We start from the raw sequence: 15,063 nt of genomic DNA on the forward strand, positions 1-15,063 counted from the left end.
TGCTAACTGCTTGTCCTATCTGTTTTGTTTGACGATGGGTCTAATTAGGACGCCTATATTTTCTTTGGTCTAAAACCTACCCTAATAGTATATCCAATGCCTCTTGGACATTAAGTTGGGTCGATAGACACGCTTTAGGACGTTAGTTATTATTTATTTTAGATCGCTTTAGGATTATAATAATAAATAAACTTAAGAGGGGTAGGGGTAATTAGGCCCTTCGGAAATGATGGAAGTTGACCCGAGCAGAAAAATGACAAAAACTTTATATATTTTGTCTTCCGATTAATGAGCCGGCGCTGATCCGAAGAAAAATAAGAATGTAGATAATTTTATTTCCTGTCGACTTTTAAATATTTTTGTTTGTATTTGGGGAAGTTTAATATTTTAAAACTCAATGATTTTTCGCATCTTTAATCTTATTAGAGATTTCACCCAAATTAGATTTACAACATATTATATATTCATATATCTACACTTGTCTATTATCTTATTCATTTTTTTTTTCTTTCTATTGTGGCTACAAATAAAATAACCATTTGCTAATACTAGACATTTATTTTACCATAAATTAAGTAAGTTAATTATTTAAATGATTTTAAAATATACATTTGTATTTTTATATATTTTAAGTATATTATTTATTATTTATTTACACAATAAATATATTATTATTAAATTTGGGTCATTCATATATAAGATGTATATATATGACATACCTTATATTTTCACTATATTTTTTTAATTTAATAAAACCTTTCTTCTTAATATTTCTAAAACAAAACAAAAATGAATAAATATCCCTAATCATTTTTCTAAAACTAAATTTAAGGACTATCTTTGGATAGGCTCTGAGGGATGCCTAATACCTTCCCCTCGAGTAACTAAAACCCTTATTTAGAATCTCACAGGTTTCGCAAATCAAAACAGAGTTTACATTTACAATGGTTTTCCTAATATTTTCCTTAAAATTAGGTGGCGACTCTAAACAAACAATTTCAAAATCAGAGGCATAACCACTTTTATGTTGCGAACTATTTTGACCCGCTCGAAAATAGGGTGCGACAGCTTGGCGACTCTGCTGGGGAAACCCCATGCACTTAGCATTTTAGGTTTTAACCTTAGTAAAATTTAGTTTTAGAATTATGGGATATTTGTTTATGACTTGCCTTTTATTTGTTTTAATTATTTATTGTGATTTGTTATATTACTTGTTATTTGAAAGGACGCAAGCTAAATCCAAACTTGCGCTCCTTATTTGCTTGAAAAACACTACATGTTATTGATATTCTTACACTGTCACTTGCATTTTCTATCGAGTCTTTGGCCGTACACAATACACACACTGGTTCACGCGGGGAGTGTCTCACACTCCCCCAAACCTTCTTTTGGATTCTTTAGTTTCAGAGTTTGCACAATAAGATTAGTGTGCCTTCTCGCAAAAATTCAGTCCACTCTTGAATATCTAGGAAAAATTCTTACTCTAGAAAATAGGCCATGATGCATACACCTTAGGCGAGGCGATCCAATGCACCGTCTTCGCAATTAGGAAATCCACCCTTTGTCAAAGGTTATACACCTAACGACATATTTGTTTTGTGAAAGTTGTTATGAATGATCCAAAGAAAAAGAACACATGACGGATTTGGAATAAACATACTTATCATACCCTTACCTTTCTTTCAGATGAATATCAACCAAAACCTCCAAACATTCAGATGGTTGTTTCGGCCCCCCATACAATACAAAATTGGTGGCAAAACATTCGTAGGGCGCATGGTGTTGAGATCAGAAGGCATTTAGGTGCTTTGTTGTCGCTCATGGGAATTCGAGCCAACAAGATCTTCATTATATTACTGATGGAGTTTTGGGACCCAAGCACTGTGACCTTTAAGTTCTTGGATTTTGAAATCACTCCAACACTAGAGGAATTTAGTATTTTTCTTGAATTACCAATAAGAGGAAGAACACCAATATGTCCATCAACCATAAGTACAGAAGGTTTCCTTGGGTTGTTGGGGCTGCGTGTCTTGCCATCACTAAGGCGTGCAGAAAATGGGAAGGTAAAGTTGGACTATCTTTTCCAAAGATTTGGTCGTCTCGAGAGCTTCGATAAGCACCGAGATGAATTTGCATGCACTCGTAGACAATGGATGCATATGAGACCAAGGGTATTTGTGATGGCCTTTTTGGGGGCTATGGTCTTCCCAATGAGGTTTCATTCGATAAATATCAACATTCTGCCAATTGTAATGGAACTTTTTGCGGTACCGCATAACTATTCCTTGGTGCATATAATTCTCGCTGAAGTATTTCGATCATTGTCAGCATGCACAAGGGGGAATAACTTCTTTGGGGGCTGTAATTTATTATTACAGATCTGGGCAATAGAGCACTTCTATCGCCGAGAACCACAAAGGGACTACACAATAGACGCCCGCAATTTGATCCAAAGCCACAATGATCGTCTTAGGTATTGGGACGCACCTATGGGAGAGGAAGAATGGCGTCCGTTTTTGACCAACCTCACAGGAGATTCCATCCACTGGAAGTATTTTTGGACGAGAGGATCGGTTTTTGTCAGGACGCAATACCTCTATTTCATTAATCTGGTCGGGCTAGGAGGTATTCAGCCATATGCTCCTCTCCGAGTGTTACGACAATTCGGAGTTGTCCAAGACATACCATTATGGGCAAATATGGCACTACACGAGGATGATCTCACTTTGGTCCCAGCAGGGCGTATAAGGAATTTGCAATTAGAATGGGATCACATGATTACGATAGAGGCAGGAAATGAAAAATGGTGCACGCCAGAATATTATGTGTGGCGTACCACTGTGAGACATTTGGCTCGGCCAAGTACGAAGGGGATTGTGGGTGTTGCGGACAACCAATGGATTAATTGGTTTAAGCAGGGAGTACTCCCTCACATTGAATTCACAACACCAATGTACAATCAAATAATTCCAGGATCAGTAGATCATTTGATACCAATGATCGAAGAAGATCCAGAGGAAGATCCTGAAGAGGATCCAAGTGAAGATCCTGAGGAGCCGGAAGAGGAAGATCCGGAAGAAGATCCAGAAGAGGACCCAGAGGAAAAAGCTCACTCTGAGTATGGTTCGATAGGGTTCGATGAAGAGGTAGGATCGAACCAGATTGACGAACTGTCGGAGTACTATCCAGGGCCCTATTATGATTATGATGATGATGATGATGCTCCAACATGGCCTTAGAGTTTCATTCTTATCATGTGCTTTCTCATCCTTTTGTTCGCCTTATGGCCTCCATGTAATTTCATTTTTTAGATTTATGCCCATGTACTTCATTACAAAGATCCAAGGCATCTTTGATTAATAAAATTATGTTATTCCAAATCCGAAATGTGTTTAATGGATCATTTATCATCAAATTGATTGCAATATATGTCATCCTCTAGCAAAAAGAGGCTATGTATAGGACACATTTGAATGTCGTTAACTTGGCGTGTATGTGTATTATATACTTGTTGTACTTTTAAATCTTTCCCAAACTAACATACTTTCCTTTTTTCTTTCTTTTATTTTGTTTTGTTAATCCCTAAAAGAACGTTGATTTGTGTCGACTTGCGAACTGGCTGACTCACGATACAACCTTCGATCAAGGGGAAGGATGACAGGTGGAGAAGAATTTAATGCTGCTGCAAACATAATGATACCAGTAGAAAATCCTGAAAGTTCTCAAAATATAGCCGACATCCAAAATGATGAGAAGATGGCTCACATGGCGCAAGAGTTTGAGATTTTGAGAGAGGAACTACGACGAGTGCGAGACTTGGCCAAGCTTTCGGCTACTACCTTCCCAAGTTTCAAGATGCCCAGCTACCTCCCTAGAGCTGACCTGCCTCCTACAGATTCTCCAAACATGCCTAAACGTGCTCCCGTTCATGGTCAAGCACCATTAGCTCATCCGTCTGCAATCAGGACTGCTCCTGACCTTCCCACTCAAGACCCCGTCACACCTACCTACCCAGTGACAAACCAGATATTTGGAGCACACACCGTCGCTCCTTATGATTCACAGATCCCACCTGTATATGCTGTTGAGGCCCCTACTTTCACGACACCGGTTAGGGTCAAGGTCTCGCATGAGGTGGACCAATATGCAGAGATGGAGAAGGATGCCCGATTGAAAGAAGATGAGTCAATAGACGCTCAACTTCGAGGTCTAAGAAAGGCGTTGAAAAACCTACAAGTCTCTAGGGGAACAGAGAGCCTAGATTATGATGACTTATGTATCCACCCAGATATTGACATGCCGGTAGGATACAAGCCCCCAAAGTTTGACATATTTGATGGAAAGAGCGATCCTCACGCACATCTGAGGGCATACTGTGACAAGTTAGTCGGTGTAGGGAGAAATGAGAAACTAAGAATGAAGTTGTTCATTCGAAGTCTATCTGGAGAAGCGTTGACCTGGTATACACGCCAGGATCCTCGCAAATGGTATAACTGGCAGGAAATGGCTGAGGATTTCATGAATCGTTTCAGATTTAATACTGAAATCACTGCGGACAGGTTCTCATTAGCCAACATACAAAAGAAACCATCGGAGGACTTCCAGGAGTATGCACGACGTTGGAGAACCGAGGCTGCAAGGGTTCAACCACCGCTCGATGAGAGTGAGCTCTCAAAATACTTTATTCGAGCACAAGAAGGTATCTACTTTGACAAGATGATGTCAATGATGGGCCAAAAGTTTGCAGAATTGGTCAAGATGGGAGATTTTATAGAGGAAGGCATCAAATCAGGTAAAATTCAGTCCATGGCTGCATTGCAAGCTGCAAGTAAGGCCATACAATCAGGATCCATTGGTGGCATCAAGAAGAAAAGGGAGGATGTTTCAGTCGTCAATTACCAACATGGAGGACAATCCCACCAATACCCAAACAATCCCCAAATTGTTGCACATACTCCATACACCTCGTATCCAGTGTATAATACCCGACCACACTATAATCCACCTCGAGCACCAACATACCAAAGTCCAACAAGACCACATGTCCCACTCCAAGCACCAACCCACCAAAACAGACCAGCATATGTGCCAAGACCACGTCCAAATCTCGAAGCCAGAAATACTCGCACCTATACACCCATTGCTGAACCTTATGCTCAATTGTTTGAAAGGTTAAGGATAGCAGGAGTACTACAGCCAGTTGAGGGAAAACTCCCCGACCCAATCCCTTACAATTTTGATGGAAACAAGCGATGCGCTTACCACTCGGGAATCCAAGGGCATGACACAGAAGATTGTTATGGCTTGAAAAACCAGGTTGAGACGTTGATCAGAAGAGGAATAATAAAATGCACTCCAACACCTCCGAATGTGAACAACAACCCTTTGCCAAATCATGAGAATCGAGAAGTCAACATGATTTCTCTAGAAGAAGAGTACAACTTGGGAGAAACCATCACGCCTGTCTGGAACGCCGAAGAAGCTGCCACTGCATCTCCAGTGCAACCTATTATCACTGTTCAGCTAAAGGAACCTCTTACTGTCCAAACATATCTCCCGAGAGTTGTAGTAACCACTACAGTTGCTAGAAAGGCTGAGTTTGACACCAAAGAAGTCCCATGGGATTATAAAACAAAAGCCAAGGGCAAGATGATTGACACCGCTGTGGCTCAGGGGATGACTAGATCAGGAAGGTGCTATACTCCCGAGAATCTGGATCAAGGAGTTATTGGGAAGGAGCCGAATCCCAAGAAGAATGTTACGGATGCTGAAGTCACAGAATTTTGGAGAAAGATGCAGCCGAAAGACTATTCAGTCGAAGAGCAACTGAAGAAGACCTCGGCTCATATATCCATAATGTCTTTGCTAATGAGTTTTGAGGCTCATAGGAATGCTTTGATTTAGGTGTTAAATGGGGTTTGCATTCCAAAAGAGACCGCAAGTGAAACCTTAGCTGCAACAATTGGACAAGTATTGGAATCTAACAAAATCTCTTTCCATGATAATGAGCTACCAACGGAAGGGACTGGACACAACAAAGCACTTCATATCGCGGTCAAATGTCGTGATAAGATTGTGACCCGAGTTCTGATTGATGGCGGTTCTGGATGTAACATCTGCCCTTTCACAACTATGAGAGTTTTAGGCTTGAATATGGGAGATATAGAGGAAAGTCGTGTAAAGGTGAGAGCTTTTGATGGAGCACAGAGAAGCGTCATTGGAGAAATCCATCTCACATTGCAAGTGGGACCAGCAGAATTCCCTATTTTATTTCAAGTGATGGATGTGTCATCGAACTACAACCTGCTGCTGGGAAGACCATGGGTCCATATGGCAAAAGCAGTCCCTTCAACTCTTCATCAATGTGTAAAGTTTGAGTGGGGTCACACAGAAGTTACTGTTCATGGGGAGCTCAATCACCCCATTTATTCTGTCAATTCTGTTCCAGTAACTGAGGAATTAGATGGAGCCACTTTTCACACTTTAGAAATCATGCAAGCTGTGAGGATTGACGAGAAGTTAGAGTCGGTTGGTGTGAAATTGTCAGGGGCAGCGAAGATGGTCGCAGCAGAGATGTTGAAATACGGGTATCAGCCTAAGACAGGACTTGGACCCAGGGCCAATGGCATAGTTGAACCCATCCAGTTGAAGCATCAGAAAGGTACCACTGGACTCGGATATGGATCTACATCGGGACGAGTCCACAACAGGGGATCCATCAAGACAACGTTCGTACCAGAGCAAGTTCCGATTCTAGATCACGCATCTGACGATGATATAGTGGAAGGAATAGGAAATTTGTTCGTGGCCATGATTGGAGAAGAGGAAGAGATAGATCTCCGCAAATTGAGCATCCGTGATTCCAAGCCTGGAGAAAGCTTGCAGAATTGGACCGTCAGTCCTTCCCTGTTTCGACAAAAGTCCTGGTAGTGTGGAACGTAGTTTTGTATTTTTAAATTTGAATGATCAAAGCTGAGGCTTGTATCATGCTTGATCTTTGTTTTTGGTTGCTTTTTCTAAAAAAGCTAGAACGCTTTTAAATAAAAGTCTTTAATTTCTTTAAAAAATTATCTCATTATTTCTACCTACTTATTTATTTTTACTCGCCTTTTATACGTTTCAGCATTCATATTAAAAATCCTAGTTCAACGGTTATGACATGTAATGAATCCATCGAGCAAAGTGAAAAGAATGAACACGATCAAGAAGAATATGATGAAAGCATGATGCCTGAAAATCTACCACAGGAGATCGAGAAGTTTGAAAGTCAGGAGAAACCTAATATGGATGAAACAGAGGTTGTCAATTTAGGAGATGAGGAAACTGTGAAGGAAACCCGAATTAGCATACATTTGGAGGCCGAAAGAAAGAAGGAGTTAATAGAATTGCTTAGGCAACATGTCGACATATTTGCTTGGTCTTATGACGATATGCCAGGGTTATGCACCGATATCGTTTCACATAGACTACCAATTGATCCCACCTGCCTACCCGTTAAACAAAAGACAAGAAAGTTCAAGCCAGACTTGAGTCTAAGGATCAAAGAAGAGGTAACCAAGCAGATTGAGGCGAACATTGTAAGGGTCACAAATTACCCCACTTGGTTGGCAAATATAGTACCAGTGCCAAAAAAGGATGGAAAGATCAGAATATGTGTGGACTATCGAGATCTCAACAAAGCTAGTCCTAAGGATGATTTCCCTCTCCCAAATATCCATATACTCATTGACAATTGTGCAAAACATGAATTGCAATCATTTGTCGATTGTTTCGCGGGATATCACCAGATATTGATGAATGAAGACGATGCAGAAAAGACAGCATTTATCACTCCATGGGGGGTGTATTGCTATAGAGTAATGCCATTTGGCCTAAAAAATGCTGGTGCAACCTATATGAGGGCCATGACCACCCTCTTTCATGATATGATCCACAAGGAGATTGAAGTATATGTGGACGATATCATTATCAAATCCAAAAGGAGTTTGGACCACCTATATGATTTGCGAAAATTCTTTGAGAGGTTGCGAAAGTATAATCTAAAATTAAATCCAGCAAAGTGTGCATTTGGAGTACCTGCAGGAAAACTGTTAGGATTCATTATTAGCAGGAGAGGCATAGAGTTGGACCCCTCTAAGATCAAAGCAATTCAAGAATTACCTCCCCCGAAGACCAGGAAGGACGTGATGAGTTTCTTGGGAAGGCTTAACTACATCAGTCGGTTCATAGCACAATCCACAGTAATTTGTGAACCCATTTTCAAATTACTTAAGAAGGATGCTGCCACAAAATGGACGGAGGAATGTCAAAGGGCTTTCGACAAAATCAAAGAATATTTGTCCAACCCGCCAGTATTAGTCCCACCTGAGCCTGGGAGGCCGTTGCTACTATACTTATCTGTCATGGATAATGCATTTGGATGCGTATTGGGACAACATGATCAGACAGGTAGAAGAGAGCAAGCCATTTATTACTTGAGCAAGAAGTTCACACCGTATGAGGCAAGATATACCTCGTTGGAACGAACATGTTGTGCTTTGACTTGGATCGCGCAGAAATTTAGGCATTACCTGTCTGCATACACCACGTACTTAATCTCAAGATTGGATCCACTCAAGTACATCTTTCAAAAACCAATGCCTACAGGTAAATTGGCAAAATGGCAAATTTTGTTGAGCGAGTTCGACATTGTGTACGTGACACAAAAGGCCATCAAAGGACAAGCCTTGGCTGACCACCTCGCAGAAAATCCAATGGATCAAGATTATGAGCCTCTAAAAACTTACTTCCCTGATGAAGAAGTATTATTTGTAGGAGAAGACGTATCAGAACGATACGATGGTTGGAGGATGTTTTTTGATGGAGCATCAAATTCCAAAGGGGTTGGAATAGGAGCGGTTTTAATTTCAGAAAAGGGTCAATATTACCCAATTTCAGCCAAGATTAGGTTTGATTGCACCAATAACATGGCAGAGTATGAAGCTTGTATTCTCGGACTTAGAATGGCCATAGACATGAACGTCAAAGAGCTTTTGGTCATAGGTGACTCTGATTTATTGGTTCATCAGGTGCAAGGAGAATGGGCTGCTAAGAATGTGAAGATCCTTCCTTATTTGCATTGCATAAAGGAGTTGAGTAGGAGATTCACAAAGATTGACTTCAAACATGTCCCTCGAGCTCAAAATGAATTTGCCGATGCTTTGGCAACAATATCCTCAATGATTCAACATCCGGACAAGAATTACATCGACCCTATTGAAGTAAAGTTATATGATCGACATGCATATTGTTTTCATGTTGATGAGGAATTGGATGGAAGACCATGGTACTATGACATCAAGAGATTGATAGAAGCACGAGAATATCCCGAAAATGCCACCAGCAAGCAAAAAGGGACCCTGAGAAGGATGGCCAATCATTTCTTTCTTAATGGAGAAATTTTGTATAGGAGGACTCCAGATTTAGGATTGCTAAGATGTGTTGACGCCAAGGAAGCGACGAGACTTTTAGAAGAAATACATGCAGGAACTTGTGGACCTCATATGAATGGGTTCACTCTAGCTAAGAAGATCTTAAGAGCTGGATATTTTTGGATGACCATGGAGAGAGATAGCATTCGATACGTGCAGAAGTGTCATCAATGCCAAGTGCATGGAGATTTTATACGAGTTCCACCAAATGAGCTCAATGTTATGGGTTCCCCATGGCCATTTTCTTCTTGGGGCATGGATGTAATTGGACCCATAGAGCCTCCCGCATCAAATGGACATCGTTTCATCCTTGTAGCTATTGATTATTTTACAAAATGGGTCGAAGCTTCTACATATAAGGCAGTAACTAAGAAAGTCGTGGCAGATTTTGTTCGTAACAATATCATTTGTCGATTTGGGATTCCAGAATCAATTATAACAGATAATGCGGCCAATCTCAATAGCGATCTTATGAAGGAAATTTGTGAGCGATTCAAGATTGCTCATCGAAATTCCACAACTTATCGGCCACAGATGAATGGAGCAGTTGAAGCAGCAAACAAGAACATCAAGAAGATTTTGAGGAAAATAGTGGATGGTCACAGACAATGGCATGAGAAGTTACCATATGCTCTTCTCGGTTATCGTACCACAATCAGAACTTCCACTGGGGCAACTCCTTATATGTTGGTTTATGGTTCAGAAGCAGTAATACCTGCTGAAGTGGAAATACCATCTTTAAGGATTATTCAAGAGGTCGGTTTAGATGATGCAGAATGGATTCGCAGCAGGATTGAACAGTTGATGCTCATTGATGAGAAAAGAATGGATGCAGTTTGTCATGGTCAACTTTACCAAAACAGAATGGCCAAAGCATTTAACAAGAAGGTCAAGCCTCGACAGTTCACACCAGGACAATTAGTATTGAAGAAGATATTTCCTCACCAAGGAGAAGCTAAAGGAAAATTTGCACCAAACTGGCAAGGTCCTTACATGGTTCATAGAGTATTATCTGGAGGAGCAGTAATCTTGGCAGAAATGGACGGTACAGTGAGCACGAAGCCAATCAACTCAGACTCCATCAAGAAGTACTACATCTGAAGACATCAAGACTAGCTTTCATTTTTTTTTACTCTTACATTCCATGTAAACAGAACTACGTCTCGACCTGACTTCCCACGGTGGGGTACGTAGGCAGCCCACATCGGGTTCGGTCCTCTTTTAGAAAATCCAAAAACATCATTTCCATGTATTTAGAACTACGCTCGACCTGACTTCCCTCAGCGGGATACGTAGGCAATCCTTGCCGGATTCGGTCCCTTTATAGTTTAACTTTTCTATTGTACTCGAACTACGTCCTGACCTAATTCCACTTGGATACGTAGGCAACCTTAAGGGTTCGGTCATACCTTAGAAAACTCTCCTTTAGTTAGGTATCATTAGAACGTGAAGGATCTCGCGAATAAATCAAGAGAAGCATCGTCACAAGACAAGACTACAAGAAAGATTACATTTGGATATGGAGAAGCATGATGGACTCCAAATCATGTCATAACCTTAAGATGATCCAGGATTACTCTCTCTCTCTCTCTCTCTCTCTCTATATATATATATATATATATATATATATATATATATATGATATACTCTTTTGTCTAAAAACAAACTATTATTTTTATTTATTTATTTTTATTCATTTGTTTTCTTATTTATTTATTATTATTTTTTTAAAAAAAAAAATAAAAATAAAAAATGCTTTTCTACTATTCCACCTACTAAGTCTCTAGGTTAAGATACTACGGACGGACTATAGAGGTATTGGAGGTTCCCAGTGACGAGGCCTGAATCAGCGAGTCGATACAAATCAACACCCCCTCCCAAACTAAAATTTTCTTTGAGCGCAGGAAAACAGAAGATCGAGGAAGACAACCTCAAGTCTAGAGGATGACTGCAGACGCCATTCGACTTCTCCAAAATCATAAGCCAAAATATTCTTCCCTTACTTTATTTATCAGAAATACTTTATACTTCGATGTGCTGTCTAAAGGATTTCCCTTTAAATCTTTGCAGGTACGATCGAGATCCAGATCAAAATACTGAAGACAAGGGGGGCCCATATGATAAATAGGATAGTTTACTTTTGTCAAATATAACTCCATCAATTGGAGCTTATCTTCTAACCTCGTCAACAACTCCTCCGTCGGAGAATATCGTCTAACTGCGTCAAACAAGCTCCCTCGATTGGAGAACGCCATCTAACACCATTCAAAACTCCGCTGACCGGAGGCTGTATATATCCATCACCGTTCGATTGTATATATCCACCGAATATTGTATATAGCGAACATCATTCAAACTCCGTCGTCTGAAGACTGTATATAACAAATATCGTCCAAACTTCGACATCTGGAGGCTGTATATACCAAATAGTCCAAATTCTACCATTTGGAGGGTGTACATAGCAAACCCCATCAAACTTCTTCGATCAGGAGCATGCATACTACAACGTCGTACATTTACAGTTAAATTTACATTACCAGTTTTACACCGCCGGATACAGGCATCACTTTACAATCTCTACACCGCCGGATACAGGCGTTACATTTACAATTTCTACACCGCCGGATACAGGCGTTACTTTACAGTTTTACACCGCCGGATACAGGCGTTACATTTACAATTTCTACACCGCCGGATACAGGCGTTACTTTACAAGTCTTACACCGCCGGATACAGGCGTTACATTTACAAGTTTTACATCGCCGGATACAGGCGTTACTTTACAGTTTTACACCGCCGGATACAGGCGTTACATTTACAATTTCTACACCGCCGGATACAGGCGTTACTTTACAAGTCTTACACCGCCGGATACAGGCGTTACATTTACAAGTTTTACATCGCCGGATACAGGCGTTACTTTACAAGTCTTACACCGCCGGATACAGGCGTTACATTTACAAGTCTTACACCGCCGGATACAGGCGTTACATTTACAAGTTTTACATCGCCGGATACAGGCGTTACTTTACAGTTTTACATCGCCGGATACAGGCGTTACTTTACAAGTCTTACACCGCCGGATACAGGTGTTACATTTACAAGTCTTACACCGCCGGATACAGGCGTTACATTTACAAGTTTTACATCGCCGGATACAGGCGTTACTTTGCAGTTTTACACCGCCGGATACAGGCGTTACATTACAATTTTACACTGCCGGATACAGGCGTTACATTACAGTTTTACACCGCCGGATACAGGCGTTACATTTACAATTTCTACACCGCCGGATACAGGCGTTACTTTACAGTTTTACACCGCCGGATACAGGCGTTACATTTACAATTTCTACACCGCCGGATACAGGCGTTACTTTTCATGTCTCAGCATCACCATGACTCAATACTAGGGCAATTTATTTTGAAAATTCCCATTCTTTTCTCTACCATAGGTCTTTAGTAGAAATTACTATGGAGCATTTCTCATTCCGAGTTTATTTCTTAGAATTACCTCCAACCTCATTTCCCACATACTAGAATATGCTGATAACCTCAGTTCGAGCGTGATCATATTCATTTTATTCGTGCTAACATCCTCATACGTTCATCACTCTTAAGAACTCGGTGTCACCATAATCCAACACTGGGGCAAATTTTGAATTCGATCAAAATTTGTTGTGATTCTACAATCCAGAACTACACACGGCCTGATTCTCGTATAACCAGAGATATGTAGGCAACTTGAAACTGAAGTATCGGCTGCAATATTTTTTCAACTCCCATTCATTTTATTAGGTTCCTCTAAGGTTGTCTCATCGGTCGGACAAAATCGGCTACTCCGTCAAATTTCTTTGCTCGTCAATTCATCCCTCATTCCCAAGCAAAGAAGGGGCAAGCTGTTGACACCCAATTTTGGCCGACCTATAATTATTTTTTGAATTACTATCTTAATAGATAGACATTTTTTTTTAAATTATTTTCTTGAATTATATATATATATATGTATAAAGTTAATTATTTTTAGTTTTTACCAAATAATAATAATAATAATAATAGTAATAAAAATCATATATTTTGGATTTCATAGCTTATAATATTTATTTTTTTTATTTTTGTTAATATTATTAACATCATTTTTTTTATCGTTTATGAAAATAACAAGCTTTGTACATTCAAATATTTTTTCCACATTTATTTAGTATATATTATACGTGTGTGTATTTCCTTCATATAAAATATTACTGAAATAAGTATATTTTATCAATTTACTTATTCATATTTATTTGTGCATATCGCATACCTAATTTAATACGACTTATATACATATGCATATAAAGTTATTACTTATTTAAGTTTATTGTAGATTTTAGTTAGTACGTATGTCATACATCTATTTTAGTGTGCATACGTTGCAACATATATATATATATATTTGTATAGTATATACATGAGTATTTTCTTTATATAAAAAAATATATTATTTACTAAGTTTATTTTATAATTTTACTTATTCATAATAATATATACGTATTACATGTTTATTTTAGTATGTTTTATGTGTATATGTATATAAAAGGGTTATTATTTAAGTTTATTATATATTCTTACTTGTTTATGTTACACATCTATTTTTTGTACATATTATATGCATGTGGTATTTATATATATATATATATATATGTATATATACGCATGTATTTATATAGTATGTACATGCATATTTACTTTATATATATAATATTACTACTTGATGAAGTGTATGATTTTAGTTATTCAATATATATATATATATATATATATATATATATATATATATATATATATATATTACGTTATTAATTAGATGACTATCTATTCAATTTTCCTCTATTTTATTTTAAGCATAGTCATTTTATTTAATCCATTTTAATCTATACTAAATAACCCACCCAAATTTAAATCTTGAATCCATTTTTAATCATATCCATCCATCCCATCTTTATCAAATATCAAGATTTAATCCTAACCGCTCATCAAAATTGATGAACGGCTAAGATTACGTTTTCTATTTCTAATTACTAAATAGCAGCCCTAACAAAACTTGGCCTTTGGATTTTTTGGGGGGTCATCTTCTCCAAGAAGAGAGAAGAAGAGCCATGGCCGCCGCCTCCCTCTCTCTCTCGATTTTTCTCCGCTTCACAACACCGCCGCTCTCACGCTCTCTCCCTTCGCTGCTCTCTTCTTCTCTTCTTTGCGTCGCCATCGTCGCACCTCCTCACTTCCAGTGACCAGCAGCAGCGAGCTGCTGCCCAACAACTCCTTCTCTGGCAGCGACCATGACGAACTGCAGCAGCGCCACGCGCAGCGACGTGTCCAGCACCACTGGCGACGATGCGCAACAGTAGTACCGCGCCGACAGCAGCCCCTTTGCGCCGCCAGCTGCTCGATGCAGCAGCCATCGCTATGCTCCGTCACCTCTCCACCGGCGAAACCTCCAAGCGAACACGGACAGCAGCTCCTCAGCGGCGACCTCACGCACAGACGCCGACGAGATGAACAGCAGCAGCGACTCCATCGATGACTCCTATCTTCTCTCTTCTCGCCGTCGACGA

At 39.5% G+C, this 15,063-nt stretch overlaps 1 protein-coding gene across 1 annotated transcript; it reads left to right on the plus strand.

The window, feature by feature from the left end:
• Positions 1–3,654: 3,654 nt before the first annotated feature.
• Positions 3,655–6,930, plus strand: LOC129884273 (uncharacterized). Its single transcript, XM_055958596.1, has 2 exons — positions 3,655–5,841; positions 5,905–6,930. Exons 1-2 carry the CDS (start codon positions 3,655–3,657, stop codon positions 6,928–6,930), a joined length of 3,213 nt encoding a protein of 1,070 aa, XP_055814571.1.
• Positions 6,931–15,063: the final 8,133 nt, after the last annotated feature.

This window comes from Solanum dulcamara, chromosome 4 (genome assembly GCF_947179165.1).
Source record: "Solanum dulcamara chromosome 4, daSolDulc1.2, whole genome shotgun sequence".
Classification (NCBI taxonomy): domain Eukaryota; kingdom Viridiplantae; phylum Streptophyta; class Magnoliopsida; order Solanales; family Solanaceae; genus Solanum; species Solanum dulcamara.

What these genes read in the sequence shown, in the direction of transcription:
- LOC129884273 (XM_055958596.1), top strand. Translation starts at nt 3,655, where the DNA reads ATGACAGGTGGAGAAGAATTTAATGCTGCTGCAAACATAATGATACCA. An exon ending in AGCAACTGAAGAAGACCTCG is followed by an intron (nt 5,842 to 5,904) that starts GCTCATATATCC and finishes GCTTTGATTTAG; the next exon opens with GTGTTAAATGGGGTTTGCAT.